The 22,750-nt window shown below is 36.0% G+C and overlaps 1 protein-coding gene across 1 annotated transcript in view; it reads right to left on the bottom strand.

Moving 5' to 3' along the window:
• The window catches only part of CDH10 (cadherin 10), a 55,832-nt gene extending 33,361 nt beyond the window's left edge, over window positions 1–22,471 (bottom strand). The window contains exon 1 of the mRNA XM_063400449.1: window positions 22,241–22,471. Within this exon, the coding sequence (XP_063256519.1) occupies window positions 22,241–22,471 (231 nt within the window). The remainder of the gene's footprint in view (window positions 1–22,240) is intronic.
• Window positions 22,472–22,750: the final 279 nt, after the last annotated feature.

A 22,750-nucleotide genomic window follows, 5' to 3' on the forward strand; every position in this document is an offset into this window, starting at 1 on the left:
CTCTCCTAAGAAACCTCTGCACCATTCTTAAAGAAGATTTTTATGTTAATATTGACCTTTTCTTTCCTTGAAGAGATCCTATTAAAAATTCACAACTGCTGTGCTAGTTGTAAATTCACTAAGCAGATAAAGAACATGGCTAATACAAGACAATTAGGGGAAACAGAACCACTGGTTTAATGAAATTATATTTTTTTATTTCATTTCATATTATTTATATTTCTCCCAAATTGGGGAACATTTCATTTTAACTCATTATCACTTGCACTCCATCGACTAATGTGAACAGACTAAAGGAAAACCCCCAATTTATTAGGCATATAAGGTATTGATTTACACCCATTATTTAAGAGGTATGTAGCTTAACTTCACATATATAACGTGCAATCCTAACTGCCTGTATATGAAAAATTATTCAATTATGTTTTGTTGTTCAGCATAGTAGTGTGGACGATTGCCCATTTGATCTTTTGGATACATTTAGCATAATTTCTATCAGCACCTTGTTGGAAAGGTCCTTCCAATCTCATCGATTCCATAATTAATTGAAAGAAGCTGGCACTCAGATTTATTTTCACCATAAAATATATATTCTTTTTTGTACACTTACTTTTGAGTTCAGCAGAAGGATCAAATAAAGTAGAAGCTTTTATTACAAAAATGAAGTGCAAATGTATTTGTTTTTAAATCACACACAAGAAATATCAGAATATTCCACTTTAAGAACTAGTGCATTTTTTTCTTTCTAGAAATAGTTATTTGCACAGGTAATAAAAGAATTGATGAGATCTGCAGTAAAATTATATTCAGTCATGTGAAGGATTTTTGTTTATTTAAGCTTACATTTCTGATAATGAAAAATGTTATACATGTAGCATAGTATAAATATCCCCCTTGCTATGCAGCCATGAAAAGATTTCTTATTTTCATCTATGATGCCCTCATATTGTCTTCCATAGCATCTGTTTCAAGTATTAAGTAGTAAAAATGTTTAATTATTACGGTTTTGAATGTATCTTCCCTTGTCTTTTGTGCTGAAACCAAACATACAGACTGGAGTGGGTGGGACAAGACAAAGTCAAACAGTAAACCCCTACGTTGTGAAAAATTTTCAAACACTGAATATTTCCCACAGACTTGATGTATGTGAAAAGACAGAGCTCACCAGGCATCTTGGATCAAAACCTCCATGGTAGGAATTTGAATACCATCACATTCTGAACTTTGATTTTCTACATAAAAGTATTTAGACCTATTAAACTTTGCTTACATTACACATATATGTTTACTTTACAAAATAAGTATTTTCTTTTCATTCTACAATTAAAAAAAAGAAACTCCACTAACACAAAGCCTAGGAAGGCAGATATTAAAATAAAACCTTTTGTGAATAAATATTTTTCTTTCTTTTCCTTCTGTTTGTCTTGATGACTTCTAACTGAAGATTTCAAGCCAGTCTCATACCTCTTTTGAGGAATGAATTTTTCAAGTGAACTTTAATCCCTCATGCTCCTCCCTTGATGGCCCACGAAAACTGTGATCTTTCATACCTCCAATGAACCCTTTCACTCTTCTTTTTAAGAGACTCAGCAGTATCTTCCAAGCTGTGTTCCATTTTAAAATGTCATTTAGTGTAAGTAGTCCTTGAGTGTTTTCCTCTCTGTATGTAGATTATAATTTCACTTCAAAAACATTTTGGTCCTAGGAACTCACTGCTTGTCCATGACCACTCTAAAATATTTTCACAGCAGAATGATGAAGAGCATGATAAGGGGCTGCTCTTCCTCAGACCTGTCACAGAAATATAAAATAAGGTCCCATTTGAGAGGATGTTTAAATGGGCACAACTGCAGTTTTCCCAGATGCTTTCCAAAGCCAGGTCTGGTATCATTAATTCTCGCAAAAGCTGACAATAGTGTATTGCTGCAGCAGTGCCTGTTCTTTGACTCAGAAACCAGCAAGCAGCCTGGCAAAATCTATTCTAATACATTATCTCCAGAACAACATAACTCCATGCACACACTTCCCAGCAAGAGAAGAGTGTCGGGCCAAATTTAACATACAAATGATACACGGAAATTGTTTTGGAGAGTGATACTTAGCAAAACCATGCCAGGAACTTGAAAATAATTTAGCAATCCCAATAATCATATTCTGGTGCCTTAAACTATTGCTTGGCACTAGAAGCCTGAACAGTGTGGTGAAGAGAACTAAATCAGAAAACTAAAAAAAATCCCTGCACTAAAAAATATGAGGCTTTTGAACAACTGTATTTAGATCAAATTTAGCATGCAAAGATCTTTTAACATAATTATTTGACAATGATGTATGGTACATCATTGTTGATGAGTTTCCATTGCCTCTCCTGTAGCTATGTGTATATCTTAGTGGGGTGATTTGAAAATGCTTTTTATGCCTACAAAATTTTTAACCTATTAGCTCTGCCAAATTCAAAATTTCTGCTTGTGTGGGGTTTTTTGTTTGTGTGGTTTAGGGATTTTTTGTTTCGATATTTTTTTCCCCCAAACATATATTAGCCGAAAGTCTGTAAAGGAAGCTGAATATGAGACTTTGAAACATCCACGTAAAGACTTCTAGGGAGCTGAGAGTTGCACTTCACAGTAACATGTTTAAAAGGAATACCAACCCACACAGTTAGAAGAACACTTTACGCTATAACACTATGTTCTTAAAAAAAATATTAATAATGCCTTTAGTTTGATGATCCAATTCAATGCATGTATATACACAGGAGTCCAGAGTTATTGTAGAAAAGCTTCAAACTCAGTATAACCTTTCAGGTCTTCTTGGGTGATCAGGAAACACAAAGCTATAGATAAAATGAGCAAGTCTTCCAGACATAATTCAAGGGGTGAAATGGTAGTATATATAAACAATGAAAGAGAATGACTCTGATTTTGGTTTTTTAGCTCTTAATGCAATCCAGATGTTACTAGGAGAATCAAGGTGACTAAAGACTGCCCAAGGTGCTTCACAGCCCTTTATGGTGAATCAATACTCAACTCCAAAATGCAGGAGCAGTTTGTCAATCAGTCCTGCAGAGTCTCTTTTATTTTACTCAAGTAAATGTTCTGTGAAATATTTCTCTGCTACTTTTAGTATAAAGTGTTTCCTATAGTTATTTTAGCTAATGGGCATCTGTGATTCATGTCAGCCAAGCTGAGAAATGGAAAGACATCTGTTTCATTTAGCAATTTCATTGCACAAAATGATCAGCTGTGAAGATGTGGTTTTGTTTTCATATCTGTCACTGATATTTTGCAAACTCCAGTTTCACTGAATTTTTTGCTGTTCTTCCACAGAAATACTTCCCTTTTCAGCTGCACTGGTATACGTATTTTATGCATATTTTTTTCTCACTTTATAGGAAATCAGAATGTCAGTTGGTATTATATAGCCCTGTTTCATCATACAGTATTGCAATTACCATGAAAGACATTTTTGCATATCTCCTATCTAAATTGCTTGCAAAAACTGCTAATCCAGAAGGATTTCATACAGATAAAAAGGAAGGAGTTAAAGGGAATATAATATTTACAGAGGGTCTCAAAATGGAGTGTTATCTGAGTACCTAAAAATGAAGCTGAATTACCAATCCAAGACAGAGGCAAAAACAGGTTTTAAAAGACAGCTTTATCTCAATAAATTTTCATATTTGTAAAAGACCTTTGTAAAAATACTTCCACAAGATTTTGTTGAACAACATAGTAATTCCGTTTCAAAAATTACAAAACAGGAAATCCCTGTTAATTAACATTAATGATTCAAATCAAACCTGTCCACTCAGGATTCTGGGATTTCTCCTTACTTCGCCCATGAAATCTACTCAATTCTAAAATCCCAAAATGAGTGTAAAGTAGGTGGACTTTTTTTCCAAATAGCATACGAAGTGTTAATCCTATTTTCACCAAAAAGTGACAAGACGCTACTGTGGAAAACAGAGAGAAGACAGGGCCAGTCAGATCTATTTTATCATACAAGCTACTTCTGGAACTCAAAATGATTTATGACAACGCCAGATAAAGACTTTAGGATTTGTCACACCTATTTCTATTTGAATTTCAGATTGAGAAGTCCCTCTATGATTTTTTTTTAGTGATTGGTATTCAAATAACTAGACACCAGATGTGACTGTACTAAGAAACTTCCCTCTAGTTAGAAAACTTACTGTAGGCATTAATACAGTTCATGTTATTTTAATCTTAATTTAATATACTATAATGTATAGGACACTTTCCAATACAGTTTAAAGTTTTTACAGTCTTTGCCAAATGACAGAATATTTTAATAGTAACTTAGTAAATGGACTATTAATCTCTTACTTTGTAGTTGTCATTTTTAATTGTATAATGCAACAACATTTTTTCTACTTTCTTTGGCTATCTGTCAATATATCAATTTAATTCTAGTTTCAATGAGACCGCAGTACACTCTTGAATTACTCTATCTTTTAGATTTTATACAAATAAGTCTTGAGTGTCTCCTAATTCTAAGGACAAATTTCAGGGCACATTGTAACCTATTAGCACTTTTCTAATTGTATTAGCAATGTGAAACCAAAATACACCATAGAAGCATTTGCCATTTCTTTCAGTGTTCTAATGCACATTTAATATTACCAACCTGACTGGATACTTAGTTGAATAATGATTGTGTCTCTAAAGAGAGAGAGATGGGCAGATATGACATGAAGTTAGCAAAAAATAATTGATATAGAATTCCCACAATGGAGATATTTATTTTAAGCATCATGAACTGAACTATTAAATGATGCAGTTGTTTAACATTAGCTGCACTTACTGTAAAAGATTTTCAGACTAGCTCATATCCTGTGCAGTATTCTCACAGTTGACAGATTTAACAGTCATGGCTTTAAGCCACACTTTACTCACCAAAGAGGTTCACTTATTTAAATTTATAAAAAATGTAACATTTTAAGCATTCTTTTTCAGTGATTCTATAATTTGCACTTTTATTCATACATGTCACACATTAAATTTTCTCACACAGTTATACTGTCAGTTTGCCAGGGCCATGCTATTGTGTATTATTTAAGAGGAGATGGGCAGAAAGGAAGAAGATTTCAAAAAGAATACTTTGTGAGACTGGGAAAGATAAGGTATGAGCAAACTAAAGTGGAAGCACAACAAGTAATGTAAGATGAGGAGTACTCTGAAATTCTTTTCAAGAAACGGAAATGAAAAACTCCAGTCTGCAGTGCAGACTGTTTGCAGACTGTAATTGCTTAACTTGATTCATTATCAGAAGGAAAGATAACAATATTTTCCATCATTTTTACTGATAAAGATCACAGAAGTTCCTTGATGTTCAAAATTTTTGTTTGTTCTTACCAAGGTTTTAAAAAGGTAAGAGATAAATTAAAATTAATATACTTTTTCAGCATTTCTTTCCACATCCCTGAATGAAATATCTATCACATAAATAGAATTATAATTTTCACAGCTCACTACAATTTTCACTGCTGATATAATTTTGAAGATTCTCAGTTTCTAGAAACTAACCATGCAACAAAAATATTTTTTCATCACTGGATTTGTGTCTTTTTCCTCTTACTGTAGATTATTCTAAAGGGAAGAGTCACAGTCCAGAGAATGGTCTTGTTACTGACAAAACATTCAAGGATTTCAAGTGAGAAAGGCAGGATTTTTTTTAAGACACATCATATGAGCACCAGCAAAAGGTCTTTCACAGATTCACAAAATGAATGTGCCAATACCCAATCTCCCTTCTCAAGCCAAGGTCTTTAGCTGGTGTTCACAGAGTTAGAACAAGAAAGTTTCAGCTTCATTAGGTTGTTGTAGCTTCCACTCCAGAAGATACGTAAGCATTGAGCTAAGATGAGAGACTAATTGAATTTCATACACCAAAAAGTTCTTGCATAAGCCAATATGCATACTGTCTTCCAATTTTCATGTAATGAGTCTGTACATCAGGTAAAGACAGAAAGCAGAGAAATGCCAGTAGACCTGAAGTGCCCTTACTCTTCCTGGCACCTCCAATACATGTCTGGGTATAAGTAAGCAGAAGGGAAAGAAGGGGATTCTTGTGATAAAGAGAAAAAAAACCTCCTGACCCATGGCGGTTGTTGAGGTCTCCATTCATTGAAACATTGGACTGAACAAAGAAACATTGTTTGGCTCTCCTCCTCCTGAAATCGATATGGCACAAGTCTACATTCCCACTTCTACCAGTAGTCTCTGTACACTATCCTGTGGTCTAAGAATGAAAATATAGCTCATAAGATTTTCCTCAGACTTGGTTGGAGGCTTTTTTAATATCCATGGTTTTTATGTGCTATGTTTTTTGGCTGTTTTTTGACTAAAATAAAAATCTGTACTAAACACTGTATAAAGAATTAAGTAGTTTTCAGAACAATTTCCCTACACCAACAAGGAACAGCCTAGGATGGTAAATATGCTAAAACTGCATGCTTTTCTTACACTGAATTCACAACAGCTTCATGTATTTGAATACTTAGGGGGTTTTCTGTTTAGTTCAAAGTTTTTTTAAGGAAAAGTCACCACCTATTCCTATGCTCTCTGCATTAATCACAAAAAAAGTGGTTGTAAGAACCAACTGTAGGTTTGGGGTTTATTTGTAAACAAGAATTGTTTTATTATATGCTCATATATGTTTTCCTAAAGTAGCCTAGCTATTAACAAAATTAACATTAAACCAGTTTTTATATATCCTAATGTACAATTTGCACTCTACATATAAAGCACTGAATATTTTAAAACAAAAGCAGGACACATTTAAAATACAGATTCTTGGTTTATTTTGCCTACTGCTGAAGGTCATTTAAAAATGTTACACAAGATTGTTTTTGTTTCCATCTGAAATCATTGTAACCTGCCTACTGGTAGTAGCTTTGAAGGTTTTCGCATCACCCTTGTGATACGTGCATTTTCTCCTCATGTATACTCCGTACTTATCGCACAGAAATGAATGACAATATCTGTTAACCCAGGAAGTGGAAAATGTCAGCTTAAGTGGAGGCTGTATATCAGAATTAAGGAATAAAAACCATTTTAAATCTCCAACACAGTGATATCCACAATAATAAAGTATTACTGTTAAATTCAATCTCAAGGAGGGAAGACGGAAAAAAAGAGCAGACATATTTTATCATATGTTTCAGAAGACTTCTGATGAGTCTGAATTGATACTATATCTAATCATAGCAATTAAAACAATGAGGTATAAAGATGTTTTGTATCAATCCTGACCTCATTTATATCATTATGAAATCAGTGGGACTATATATCCAGGAAAGAAATCTTAGAACCCTAAACAGGTAGGTAAGGCATTAAATGAGGATCAGTGATAGAAGAGAGGTGGAATTTGTATGAACTCTTAAATGCAACTCATATTTTTATTTTTCCATCAAGTTTGTCTCTTCTTTTAGTAAATTATGAGATCTGTTATTCTAGGGAATGCTATTCTAAAGAAAAATCCTATCTATACACCAGTTACTAAATAATGAAGTTGTAATTGAAATCATTACATAAAACTACATTGCAGAAAGATTGTGCCAGTGCTATCACTCTCACAGGACGAAAGTGTTTCCCGATATTCAGAGGAATCTCTTGCTTTTTGGTTTGTGCCCTTTGCCTCTGGTCCTGTCACTAGGCAACTCAGAAAAGAGCCTGGATGTGTTCTCTTGGCACCGTCCCATCAGGTGTCTGTGTACGTTGATACGATCTCCCCAAGCCTTCCCTCTTCTGGTGCAAACAGCTGCAGCTCTCTCAGTCTTTCCTCATATGAGAGATGCTCCAGTGCCTTGATCATTCTTTGCTGTACTCTCTCCAGTGTGTCCATCTTTTGTACTGGGATGCCTAGAACTGGGCACGGCCCTCCAGGCATGGCCTTGCCAGTATTGAGCAGTGAGGAAGGATCTCCTCTCTCGTCCTGCTGTGAATATGAGGCCATTTCTATCTGTTTCTAGAGAGCCTCATCCATTTATTCTTCTTGGTCAAGTGGCCTTTAGCAAGCACCCATTATAATGTCACCTTTGCCTGTCCTCCCTTTAATCCTGCTCTCTCTCACATAAAGGGCAACTCCCTCTCTTTGTCTTCCCTTCCCATGCTTCCTAATGAGTCTGTATTCCTCTGTTGCAACACTTCAGCCAAGAAAGTAATTCCACCAAATATCCATAATCCCAACAAAATCAGAGCACTGCAGCTGTATGCAGGTCTTTAACTCACGTCATGCTTTACTATATGGCATTTAAGAGTAGAATCCCAGCATGCTAAGTTTCCAGAGACAGTTTGGGGATTTATCCACAATGGTGCCTTGTAGACACCTTGTGGGCACCTCAATTATGTAGGGACTTACAATCACGTAATGACATTTAATTGAATTTAATCATGTTTTATTAACACCGTGAATATAGCTATAATTACAAATAAAACCTTTCCTATAAAAGCAGCATGTTTTATTCCACTATCAGACTGCAAAATACCAAAACAATCAGGTCTGGATATAAATCTTGCCACAAATCATACAGAGAATTGCATGTTATGGTGTATCCATATGTGGATACATATACAAATGGTGTATACATACAAAAGACAGTATCATCAGCCCCAGTGACCTCTATTCCTCAAATAATTTTACTGGGGGCAGAAAACCTCATCCTGATCTTGAGTGATACAAATTAAGAACTGTATTCCATAGTAATTATTCTCCCTTGCAATGTTAATTGCCGGTTTCAAAAAATGTGTTCTGTGGACACATCAATGATGAAAAATTATTTCTAGTTTATGTGAACTCTGGTAATCAGCTGATAGGCCTAGCAGTATTTCCATAAAGCTTCTGTGACATTTGCTGACATTTTTAAGACATCAAAAGCACCCTTTACTTAATCTCCCTTTTCCTAATTACCAATAAAGTATACTATATTAGTTATGCTGCTGCTGTTTCATTTTCTTTGTGAGGGGTTTTATGTTTTGTCTATAGAACAAAAGAAATCCTTTACATTATCTTTTTTCCCCCAGAATTAGTTCATTTCCATGAAGCTTCAGCTCTTGCCTTGTGTATTATTTGCTCTTACTTTCTTCTTTCGATAGTAAAAAAGAATTCTAAACTATCCCCAGAAAACTTCCTAATTCTCTTTTATGATACACAGACTTTTACATGGCATTTGAGATAGTATTCCTTATTCCTTTAATGACTCTATTTTCTATAGCATGTTGTTATTCTTCCCTAGGACATACATCAGTACTACTGAAATCTCTTCCATTATTCTTAAATGATAAGCCTTGATTAATCCTGTGCAGCTCTTTCCAATGTCACAGCCATCAGCACTCCTCTAGCTATTCCATTTATTTTACTTGGCTCTTAGTAGACAACATGCCACTCCTGACACATAGAGAATGGTCTGTCACATAGCCTGACCTAACTAAATAGATAATTAAGCAGTTTCCTTATATTCCAACTGTATTATTTATATAGCAGTCTCATTATCCTTTCTGAATGACGTAAGACATCCTGCTGATTGCTAGAGGTATTTCTAAGTCCTCTATGGCATCTTTAGGAACAACAATGTGTAAAAATGAGGCTGTACTTCTGCACAGTAGTTCTTACAAGGGACAGGTAATTTAAAAATACAAGAGGAATGGAAGGTTCTGTAATAGATTTAATTTAAAAGAATTATATAAATTAACAAAAGTTATGTTTTATTCTCTCTCCTCATAGATGTATTTATTTGTTGTATGGCTCTACACTAGTGGCCTCTCCTGAAGCTCATATATTCTACTTGCCACATTAATTTCAATTTTTACAAGTACTTTCACTTCATTAAAACTTTTCTTAACTTTTAGTAACACGACTTGGAACACTGCCTCACTCTATATATTTTCCTCTTTCCTTTCTCAAAATGGATTTTTGTGACATTTCTTCAAATTTCTACTCGCAAAAACAAAATTTTAAAAAATGTAACATTCTTTTTCTCTCCCCATTTACTTTACCTCTCACAGAGCTGCATTAATCAATCTTCTCACTGCCAAAACTTAAAATATCAATGTAATTTTAATAATTTAGTACTAAGATAGATAATTTCTATCCAAGATTGCCTAGGTAGTAATAGTTGTTAATTATTATGTTCACTCTAAAATAATATTTCTTAAATATTTCTCATTCCTAAAAATACCATTTATTATGGAATTTACAATCATCAGCATGGAGATTCAAATTTGAATTTAAGCATACTTCACAGAAAATGCCATACATCAAAATGGATATGCAAAAACTATCATTAGAAGATGGAGTTCTTACTACAGAAAGAAGAAATTTGTAGTACTACTTCATGTTTCTGCATATCAAGTGCAATTTATTCTATGAATCCCTATATTGTAACATATGTACTTCTAAATTACATATAATTACTAAGAAAACTATTAAAACATTTTAGGAACAAAACCAAGAAAAGCACTTTTATAACACAAACCAGTTTCTAAACCAAATGGTTGTAAAGAGTAGCTGCATCTTTTATCAGCTGTTCTTGAGTGTGGAAGAGACAAAGTATCCCACATGATACTCTCTAATGTGTCATGTACTCTTCTAAAGGTTTCTGCGAAGTAGGATTTTTTGGTGGGTTTTTGTTTGTTTGTCTTTGTGCTTTTTTTTTTGCCACCAGTTTCACCCAGAAATATTTCAAGTCATCATGTGCAACCTCTGTTTCCTGTTGTGTTAATAAATGTCACTTGCTTGAGAATTATTAAGGAAAAACATTCTCAAAAAAACCCCAAACCAAACCCCAAAAAAACTCAAAAAGCCCCAACCAGAACAACAACAACAAAAAAAAATCCAAAACCTCAGATCACTGAAAAACTGGCAGTGAAGGACAGTATGATTACTACTAATTTTACACCAAGAGTAAGTTTAATTTGCTTATGTCTTCCCCCCCAAATGCTTTGAGTTACATACTTAGGCAAGTTGAGAGGAAGGGTAGGATTGAAGGAATATAGTTTCAGGAGAGCACCTACACTACTGCCTAAAGAAAAATGTCACTAGAAAAGTTAATTTGGTAAAGGTCTGCACTGTGTGTCAGACAATAATTCTAAATCCAGACAGCATAACTGGACTGTAGACCACAGATCTAGGGAACAGAAGAAAGGCACAGTCAATACGAAGAAGTAAGGCTTTTCTACAACCTTGATAAGGGGAACAGAAGAGATAAACGAAACTGCTGTTGAGTACCAGGGTTTTCTTCAGCTGTTACATGTTCTTGCAAGTATGCAGAATATTTTCCCACTCCAATTTTTCATGCCAAATCATCTGAAACTACAGTGCAGGCAGCAATCTTTGCAACTTCTTTGTTTTAAAAACTACAATACTGTGAATATCCCAGAACACTGTCTTTCTTTGTTCAGTGCCTATTTTCCATCTAGCTCTTTGAATAAATCTGTTTATGCATGCCTTTTAGTATACCAAGCCTAACTATTCACTCCTAACTATTCACTAATAATTTTCTAAGCTCTGAAGTATGTTCAGATGTGTAAGGCAGCTTTGTACTTGCCTTTCAAGCATTTGGTTGGTCTGTGAATTCAACCTGTGAAACAAAAGACAGCTTCTGTTCTCAGGCTTGATGAGATAAGGAACTCATCTATGGTTATATATTTAAAATTGCTACAGACCAAATTATTGTAAAATTAAAGGATATTTCTTTCCCTCAGTGGCCCTGTTCTCCTTTAATGCTCTGAAGTAAATAGCTATTGAAAAAACTCAGGAAACAGAAAAAATTGTTTGAGAAAGTAACACTGATGAGTTGGACAATGATGCTTGTTTACTCCTGTAAGCAAATCCTACTCTGTCTTCAGGAACTTCAGATAGTTACTGCCTCAAAACAAAAGGTATCAGATGCTTTAGAAGAACTTACCATTACAGTCTTTTTGCGTCGCTTATTTTTAATTTTTTCAAAGACAAAAACACTCTTGGAAATATAAGGAAAACCTTCCAGCAGGAAGACATTTTAAAAGGGTAAACATCAACTTTTAACTTCTTAGAACTCTCTCCCTCATGGGTATTTTGTTGCAAGTCACCAATTTTTCCACAGTATTACTCCCAGATCTTCCTTGCTATCTGTGTATACAGGATATTTAAAAGGTCATCTGCATCTGATTTAATAAAAAAAAAAAAAAAAAAAAAATCAAGAGAAGGGGGAAAAAAGAGCCCCTGAGGAGAATCAGCCTTTGAACTACTGCTGAAATTATTGGCTATTTACACATTTATAATTTCAAATAATGTATAGGTCAAACATTTGTAAAACTCTCTTTTATATTATGTTTTTTTAATTCCTTGAGTGAATGAATGTACTGTGATGAAGCAGACTCTACTTCTCCTGAGTTGTGGCTTTGAATATAAATCATTTCAGTTTTATCATTTCTTTCCTTTTTGGACTATCTTTTTGTGACAAGCAGAAAAAAATTTTAAACCAAGAGATAAATTGAACTGAGAGGAACTGGAGAGTTTAGATTAAACCATTTCCCAGTTTCTTATACTATTCTGAAGCATGATGTTGTTTGAAGTACAATGCATAATCAGATATAAACTCTAAATGAAAACCACGCAAGAGAGCTATAGCTGTTCTTCATGAAGGCAGCAAAATGTATCCTATTGGTGGTTTTACACCTGCTGAAGTATGCCCGTAATTTAGACTGTCTTCCTTCTAAATATTCCTGACAACTGACAGATGTTATTTCACTTTGTGCTTACACAGATGATAATTATCTATTTTAGAAATTATTTTCAAAATGGCAAACTACAGCTACTGAGATTACTAGAATAAAACTCAAAATTTACCATTTAAAAATAGTTTTCCCAGGATCTGAGAAAAGCAGTGCCAAGAAACCTACATCTGTGACTAGCAGAACCGTACTGACCCCTCAGTCTCATTTACAACTTCTCATCAAATTGAAAAATGGCTTGGACTCAAGAATCAATATGCAAAAGAAAAAATTGAGAAGTCAAATAATGTTATTCATTCTTGTATCAAAACTAGATTGTTTTCATTGAATTATTTAGATAAAGCAAGCCTGTCAGAATTCAAGGAGCATTGGACAATCCTCTCAGGCATGTGGTGTGATTCTTGGGGTTGTTCTGTACAGGGCCAGGAGCTGAACTCAGTCCCTGTGGGTCCTTTCCAACTCAGGAGAGTCTGTGTTTCTATGATTCCTACACTCCCAGTGTTTTGCATTTACCATGCTACCTCAAAGCACTCAATACCAATAGATGTGTAGCTTCCATTTACTTTACAGAAGAGGAGGAAAAAACATTCAGCTGCTTGTACCTACTCATATTTGCATTAGTTTATGAGTAGACTTGCAAAGTATTTGCATAAGGGTAAAGCACTTGAAAGCAATGAGATGGATGGACTTGGAATCACATGAAGGGACACACCCACACTGTTTAGAAAGTGGTATTTGCGAAGCACTCATAGCAGATTAAGTACGAACATAGTGTGTAATTCTGTAATACTGAGTGCTATTGACACATGGACAAGGAAACAGTAAAAAGCTGTTTTAATAAACGGTGCCCGGGTAGTGGCAGCGGCAGCGCTGGGGGCTCTGCCGGGCGTTCCCTGTGCGGAGCGGCCGGCGCTGCCCAGGCCGGGCCCAGGCGGTGCCGGCGGCTGCAGGGCCCCAGCGCAGGGCCCGGCTGAGCCCCTCAGAGCCCCGGGGAAAGCCCGGCCAAGGGAAGGCAAAACGCTGCCCCTGACATATCACAGCAAATAAGAAACACTTTTTTAGTGCATTACCTCAAAAGTTCAACGTACCAGTTTTAGCACGCAAAACCTGTGGTTGAACAGAAAGCTATAAAATGCCTGCAAAGGGTCATTTTGGTCAGGAAGAACGATTAAGTTCATTTAATTTTCAATCGATTTTTAACTTTGTTTAGCAGAACATAAAATTTCCATTAGTATCTTCCTCTACTTTGCACCTCCTAAATTCAGTTTTAGTTTGTTTTTCTTAGGGGGGGAGAAAATTAAACCACCTCATTTTTGTAAAGATTTCTTGCAGATTCCAATTAAAGACCATTAAAATGTTAAACTTGGTAAGTAAAATACTTGTGGTTCTGTAGAGGCCAAGGAGATACAAGAACAGATTATAAAATTAGTATTTGCTTGAAAGCTGAGCAAATATAATTTTAGAGGTTATATCCCATTTCTTTGTCTGTAACTCCTTCAGTTATCATGACCTTTAAAATTATGCAAAGTATGCCTAAAACTACCCATGGAAGTGAAAAAGGTCCTCGACTATGCTTAATGTTTAACTTCAAGATATTGTATATAAGCACATTTACCTTCTTCTATTTTATATCTTTCTACCTCACATTATATTGTTAAACAAGATCCATACTGTTGATTTATGCATATGGTACTTTTACACCATATTTTGACCATTTTGCACATTTTGACCAGAGGTATCTCCTAATATTTGGATCATACCAGGAGCCTTGGAATTTCAGAGCATCGTGAGACCACAGTTCACTATTTACCAATGAATCACTTGCCACAAGTATGACACAAGTTGCTCCAGCGATTACCTGCATATGGATATGTGATGTGAGCTTGAAACTGGCACAAATGTCATTGCCTGTGAAGATTTGATGCAGCTATACCATGAATCTACAGAACTTCCCTCTTCTCACTGTTTGGTTAAGAAGATATTTCCACTTGATTAAAACTAGATTAACACTGTTAGCCAAGAAGCTTTTTCCTTATCAATACCTGTACCAGCACTGGCATGCTCTGAGGTCTTTTTCTTGTGTCCTAGTCCCACAGTATAAAAATACAGGACATGCTGACTTTCAGCTCTGTCAAACCAAATCTTCTCAGCTGTGGTAGAGATTAAATGATACTAGTGTTAGCAAGCCTACTGTTTCAAATTTTTAGTCCTTTTCATTCTAATTTTTTGGTATCTTTGCCTATATCCATCCTTCCTTCCTTCCTTCCTTCCTTCCTTCCTTCCTTCCTTCCTTCCTTCCTTCCTTCCTTCCTTCCTTCCTTCCTTCCTTCCTTCCTTCCTTCCTTCCTTCCTTCCTTCCTTCCTTCCTTCCTTCCTTCCTTCCTTCCTTCCTTCCTTCCTTCCTTCCTTCCTTCCTTCCTTCCTTCCTTCCTTCCTTCCTTCCTTCCTTCCTTCCTTCCTTCCTTCCTTCCTTCCTTTCCTTCCTTCCTTTCCTTCCTTCCTTCCTTCCCTGCTTCCTTCCCATCCATCCATCCATCCCTCCCTCCCTCCCTCCCTCCCTCCTCCCCTCCAATTCCTCTGCCCCCACAGGTTTTATGGCATATAGTTCTTGCAATGCTAGTTTATGGAAGATGGTTCTTGCACACACAGTCCTACTGACTTTACCATTTTAGAGGAAAAACACACTGCAAGTCATCTGCCTGTTAAATCTCTAAGGACAAATTTGAAGCAGAGGCCATTCAACACATCTAGCATTTGTCACTGAGAGCACAAATACTGACACTGGACTCCCCAAGAAGGGCAAAACTGCTTTGGAACATCTACCTTCAGCTCTGTCAGATGTAGCCCGCACACATGTAACAAAGTCTAAAATGACAGTAATCCATTCCAGAACCAGTTCTCTGTGAAACACTAGAGTTTCACTGCAGCACTCTGTGCTTCCTTACACTTTTCAAAATTTTACCTGTCTTAAGAGGCAACTGGGAGTGTTCACGTAGGTCTTTCATTTACAGTGAGGCACTTCTAAGCAAAAATATCATCAGATAATATGGACACTAGGAATCGTCCCCTTAAGCAGTCTGGTTAAGTATGCCCTCAGTATGCCCTGCTCAAGTGATTTTACTCCTCTTTCCTTCTGAGCAGACAACACATTAAAGAAACTTATACAACCAAACTCTGTCCAGGGCTATGAAGCCACAGTTTTTGAACAAATATATCTAGCTTCAAATTCAGTCACACAGCAACCGTGGCTCTTTTAGTCATTGCTGAAAGACTTGTGGACACCACTAAGCCTTTGCATTCAACAACTGTCAATTCCATTCTGTGTCATCCAGCAGAACCCCATGTCTTGCAGAAGTACATCCAGAACAGTAGCTAACAAACAATTCATTATTTACGAGAATAAACCTTAGTATTCAGCCTGGTTAGCTCTTTGTTACCAGTACCTTCTGCTGCTGTTTCATGAAGCAAGAAATCAGGGCCTCTGGCATACACTGAAGTTTCCAAAGGAATAGTCCTTTTGCAAACAGAAAATATCAACCCTCTGCACACTTACCAATTTCGGGTAAGTGATGAATCTAAGCAGTTATAGCCATAAACTTCCTACTAAGCTGAGTCTCAATAGACTCTGAGAATTAATCTTTCTCAGCACTCAATGAAAATCAATCAGCCTTCAGGACAATCCTACAGGAAGCTTTTGATGTCTCTGATGTTATGGGAAAGCCTTATTTTACTCTGACACTGCTGACCTGTTCTTAAATATCTAGGAGGCCACACATGTATGCCCAAAAGCAATCTTTCATATGCTTGAAATGAACTCGTGCCTTAAATAACCCTCCTCTCAGTCTATGTTTTAAGTCTTGCTGAGAAAGAAATAAATTTCTAAATGTTGTGGTATCTCAAATGTCAATTCCACCACACCGCAGTATCTTCAATCAGATAAGGTTTTTGAAGATGCACAGCTGTGAATAACTTGGGCTTTGTTTCCAGTAGAGTTACACCAAAAGCACCTCACATGGAAACTGCTAAAGGACTCGCTGCCCTCTTTCACCTTGACAGATCACTATTCATTTATTCAGTTTGCAGAATATCTGCCATCTCTTTCCATTCTATTTCATTGATCCCTGTCACGAGAATCTGCTCTAGCTGAAAATTCAACCTCTACTGAACTTCAGTGCCACAGAGCTGATTACCATCACCTGAAAGGAAAGGCACTTTATATCTCTCAGTCAGATCTTCACACCAAATATTAAGCCTTCACGTTAGCACTTGCAATTCAAAACCCTACCCTTTAGTCTCTCAAAGCAGCAAAGATCCTTACAAAAGAAAGAACTATGGTAGAAACCTCCTTCAGAAATCAAAATGCAGAGATTTTTAAAAGGGTTTGGTAAGTCTTCACCTTACCACTCCAGTAGCATCACTTAAATGGGACCTTTTATTCTATGTGTCACACCTGATGATGAATCCTTTGAAATCAAAAAAATGATCTTTTGTACTACCCTCTCCAAAACCAGTGCTTTTGCTGCTTCATCAGAAAGAAAAATACAAGCAACATCTGAGGCTTCACTGACTTACATCTTTATGACTGTTACGTGGTACATCATCCACAGTGTCAACAGTTACTAAAACTGTGACTGCTGCTCTTGAAAATGTGTCATGCACACACAGCTTGCTAAGTCTTTTCCTCAGAATCATGTCTGTGCTGGGATTCTCGAAGTGAAAGGAACTAAGTGAGGTTGACACGTTCTGCTCTTTACACCATCAAAGATAATAACTACACTTACAAGCATGTGATAGTGAATACTGCCAGGATAATCCTTTCTGCTAACAGTTCTAATATGACACACACAAATGTTATATAGATTTATGTGCAAATATATGATAAATTATCCCTTGAGATACTGAAAAGCACTGCAGTGTTACTAAGAACTTCAGTCTCTCAAAGTCCTGAAATATTTGTGTCACTCGATCCTTTATGCAATAAAACTACTGCAGTGGAAATTGCTAGAAAAAGTCAATTATCTATCTCACAAAGCTAAGTTAGGAAAATATCTGCAAAACCAAGCAATTGACAAGATCTGTTGAAATAGTAAGAGGGGAAATAAACTTTAATGTGATTAAATGTCTCAGTGCATTGTCACAGTGCAACTAGTCTGAAGTTGCCCCCCAAACTTGACCAGATGAGAAATAAAACAAGTCCCTAGGTGAGCAATGATAGCAGGGATTTGAACTCAAACAGAGACCTCAACCAATTCCTTCCAACCCTAAATGCAAACATATCATTGGTCAAAGAGCTGGGCAGTGTTCAGACCCAGACCAATCAGCTGTCTAAACCTGGGAAATTCAAACCCCCCCATAAAAAGAGCTGCAGTAATAAACTCTTGGCTGTTTGTTGAGGATGCTTGGTGAGTTTGTGTAATTTCTGTCTCCAACTAATGACCATTAACGTATAGATGAAGAATTTATTTGTAAACTTATTTTTGAATTACTCTGTACTAAGATATTGTTGGTAAACAGTATTTTGTGCAGTACTGTTGTCACAACAGTGCTTCCTTTAGGTGACAATTACTAGAAAATAAAGTTTAGATTTAAAATGATTTTTTTTTCCGCATATACTCAAAGTAAATAGAAGTTTTTCAGAACAGGTTTGAAAATGCATAATAGTTTGTAATTTCAGCATTTAATTTCAGCCTTGAAACTGTGTATTAAGAAATAAAAATTATGAATCAAATTTCCATAATATTAATAAAGTGAGTTTGCTGACATGAGGCGTACACTTCTTTTAGAACATTCCTGCATTTTTTAGCTAAAATTGGGAGGACCGCTTTTACTCAGATTTTCTTCTAGTATATTTTTGCAAAGATACCTCAAAGGCAAATTGTACTCTCTCTCTCTCTCTCTCTCTCTCTCTCTCTCTCTATATATATATATAGAGAGAGAGAGAGAGAGAGACAGAGGTGTGATTTTCCACATGGCTCTTCTTTATGACTTCAGTCTTTAGTAGAAATACAGATGGAATTATTATTTGAGGTTCTGCATATAGAAAAATCACTTACACAATTTTGATTTCTGTTTTAAGGATGCTGTATATTACATGAGGAAAAGGATGACCGTCCTCTTTCTTGTGATAATAATAAATACTGACCTAAAAAAACTTTGGTCAATATGTACTCTGCCACCATGTCACAGACAGCTGACTTAAAGAAGGAATGCTTCAGTTGTTACGGGACCATGTATCCCATTAATTCTTTGTACCCCATTTCCATCATATTATTCTAGTTCAACATTCTCAAGATGAACCAAACAGTGAATAAATGAGTGCATAAATTGCATTGTGAATTGTAGACACTTGTTTCAAGAGTACTGTGATATTCACCAGTTACTAAGTTTCCCTGACAGATATTTAGATGCAGGTTAAGAAACAAGAAAAATTGTATCAGTCATGAGATCAGAAAGCAAAAGATGTAAACCATAAACCCAGATGAATCAGCTTTGGAAGTTCTGCTGATTCTTCCACTTGCATTGCACACAAAAAAAAAAAAAAAAAAACAACCAACCAACCAACCAAAAAAAACCAAAACCCAAAAACCAAAAAACAACAACAATAATTTCTCTCTTAATCCTTGGCCATGAATCATTGAGTTCTAACTTCTGCTCTTACTATCTCCAAAAATTTCCAAACACCATCTCCAAACATGTTGCAGAGAAATTAACAAGAAAGTGGCATTTTATGTCATCCACCTGTCAAAATAATTTTGTCTCTGGATAAAATCAGGTCAAAGGAAACATGCAGAAATGTTTTGAGTATAGAACTGAGATGGCCATTGGAAAGGTAAGTGCAAAAACAGGGAAAAAGAGATAGGTACCATAAAATTTATACAGAAAAATTTTAATCAGTAATTATTTATTTACCTAATAATTATAGATTTGGGACTATCAGAATAAAGCATTAATTAATGCAACAATCTTCTCTTTTATCCCACATGTAATTATATCTCTTTCCTTTAGCTTCCTTTGTATAAAGGAAGCTCTCCCTGAACAAATATCATGCTATGATACTCTTCATTTCATATATGTTTTCTACCCTTTTCCCAAACTTGTCAGAAAATTACTACTGGGCAATTTTATATACTGTTGAACTTTAAATTCGCTTTCTCAGATTAACAACTCTTCTATTCTAAACAGAGCAAACTAGATGAAAGGGCTGTCTTAACTGCTCAGCAAGTTTCTTCTCAGTGTTGTACTCTTAATCCATCATTTTACTTATCTTTACTTATCACTTCACACTGGCAAACACTTATTTTCTCTCAGACAAACTAGTTCAACGTTTATCAACAGCTCTCTTTTTCTAATGCAGGTTAATCTAAAAGATGTTAACCTTTTCCTTTGTAAAGAATCTTCTTCACTCATTTATGACTGGAAGAAAATTTTTAAGTAACATCACTCCTACTTCATGATTTGAAATCATAAATACTCAAAAACAATACAATAGCAAAAAAAGTAATCAGCTTGCTTCTGAAGGTCCTTAAACAATAAGAAGTCCTGAGTGCCCTGGAAAGTTATTTATTTCCTAGGACTGTTGTAAGCAATATACTTTCAATAAAATCATATAGTGTTTTGATTTTGTGGGCAAGGTTGGTTTTCATAAGCAATCAACCTGACCCAGGAACTGACCTACTTGCTTCAGAACACTTGGGAGTCATGACTTTAAACTTGAGAACTGTATGAAATAAATATAGGAACTATTTACAAGGCTCTCAACATTCTTTGGAAATGGCTGCATTATTTAAATGCTGGTGCTAATATTACAGACTCAAAGCAACAAATAAAAAATGGATTACTCGTTCACAAGCCTACACTCTTAAATTTTTACTTAGTGTTTAAATTTCATAAGTTTTAGTAAGAATTTCCTTTCACAAATCCTCCAGCGTCCTTAATTCCTCCAAGAAAGGTTTTATAATATAATATTCCCACACACCAGTAGATGCTGGGACCCAGCTGGCTGGATAGCAGTTTTGCAGAGTGACCTTGGGGTCCTTTTGAGCAGCAAGCTGACCAGAAGCCAGATATGTGCCCTTGCAGCAAAGGTCATCAGCACCCTGGGCTCAGTTTGGAAGACCATCACCTGGAGATCAAGAGACATGATCCTTCCTCTCTCCTCTGTCTCGGTGAGATACATCTGTACTTCTGTGTCAAGGTCTGGGCTCCCCATGTGAAGAGAGGTGCAGAACTACTGGAGGAAGTCCAGGAAATAGCCAGAAAGTGGAGTAGGAAATTAGGTCATTTTTCATATGAGGTGATGCTGAGAGAGCTGAGGTTGCTCAGCCTGGAGAAGAGAAGGCTTAGCACAGACACTATTAATGTATATAAATACTTCTTGGGAAGAAGAGAGGCCCAGTTTCTTTTCAGTGGTGCTCAGTGACATGACAAGAGACAATATGCACAATGTCATATATAAGAAATTCCCTCTAAATACAGGAACAAGTATTTTAGTGAGTGGGTGGCCAAACATTTGAATAGTTTGTCCAGTAAGACTGTGGAGTCTCTGCCTTTGGAGCTATTTAAAATCTGGTGGGTTTTTTGATCTTCCTCCTTCTTCTGAGGAAGATCAAGCTCTCCTGCTTTGAGCATGGGGTTTGGACAAGATGATTTCCAAACACACCTTACAATCTTCACTGCTCTGTGATTTCATGATTTTCAGAAAGTCAGTATTCCACTGTGATATTTTTCAAGTTCAAAACCACGTAAATACTGAAAACCTGCTTTATAGAACACAGAATTTCTTTGTTTAGAACTGACCATTTGCTGCTAAGTTGTACTCATTACTGCTGACACCATTTTGAATTAACGTCTTGTACCTGTTTGAACATTATTGTGGCATTATACATTATTTATTTTTTTTAATAAATTACATGGTAAAACTTAAACATCAACAGGAAACAATTTAAAGAACACTTCCAGTGTCGTTTATGTAATCCTCTAGTAAGCTACAGAGTCATACGTACTAGTCTCTATTGCAGTTCACTTCCTAACCAGGTCATTTCTATCACATGGTTTGCAAATGAACTTCACTCCCTGCAGTTAATTGATTTTCAGGGAGAGGTAAAGAGGAAGAATATTTTTTTTTCAAAACAGGTTGCATTCCTCAAAAACAAGCATACAAAAATAATGCCATATCTTGTATGAAACATGAAATATTCAGAAACAGAGTTGGAAAATTATTTTATAATGATTTATATAATATACTTTGATAATGAAGACTTACTGAGTGGGCTGCTGGTAGGTATGATGTGCTGAAACAAACAAATCTGTCAAAAGTATTTTCATTTGTTTCCTTCAAGTATTTCTCAGTAGCTCTAACTAGCAACACTGAGTTAGTGATTCTAGTAGGAGAATATATCTGTTTCTTGGAAATCTGCTTCTTACACATTAGAATAAAACATAGAAAGTAAGACTCTGTGGAAAGATAAGAACACTTAAAAATTATACAGCAAACCTTATGAGAAACCTACCTTGCCTACATACTGATAATCAGATCCTGTGTATTCCTCTAAAAGAAAAAACTGATTCCACATCCAGCCTCTCTTCTGGCGGTGAACTGTTTTCCCATCATTCCCTAAAGCACGTCCTCCAAAGCTTTTGGGTCTGAGATCAGGAGTCCTTCTGAAGAGCATTTCTGTATGGCAGGGATGTGGCAGCCACATCCAGAGCAGCAGAAGTAATAGGACTTGCTGTATTGTCATAGTTCGCCACTGCTGATGCTCTTCAAGCCGTTGGCAGAGGAGTGTAAAGTTTTGTTTCTCTTGGTTTGTTTTTTATATATCTAGTTTCTGATGCAGCCAAGCGGTTTCCAGCAGCTCATCTCTGAAGTGTACACAGCAACCAAATCCTGAAAGCAAACAGAGAAGAGACAATGTAAGTTGAAATGCCTTCACTCCCTACTGTCCAACATCACTGCTACTGTACCCTTCATATACAAAGCATAATGACATAGAAAGCAACCTGGTCAGAAATATAAAGGT

Source organism: Prinia subflava, chromosome 1 (genome assembly GCF_021018805.1).
Source record: "Prinia subflava isolate CZ2003 ecotype Zambia chromosome 1, Cam_Psub_1.2, whole genome shotgun sequence".
Lineage (NCBI taxonomy): Eukaryota > Metazoa > Chordata > Aves > Passeriformes > Cisticolidae > Prinia > Prinia subflava.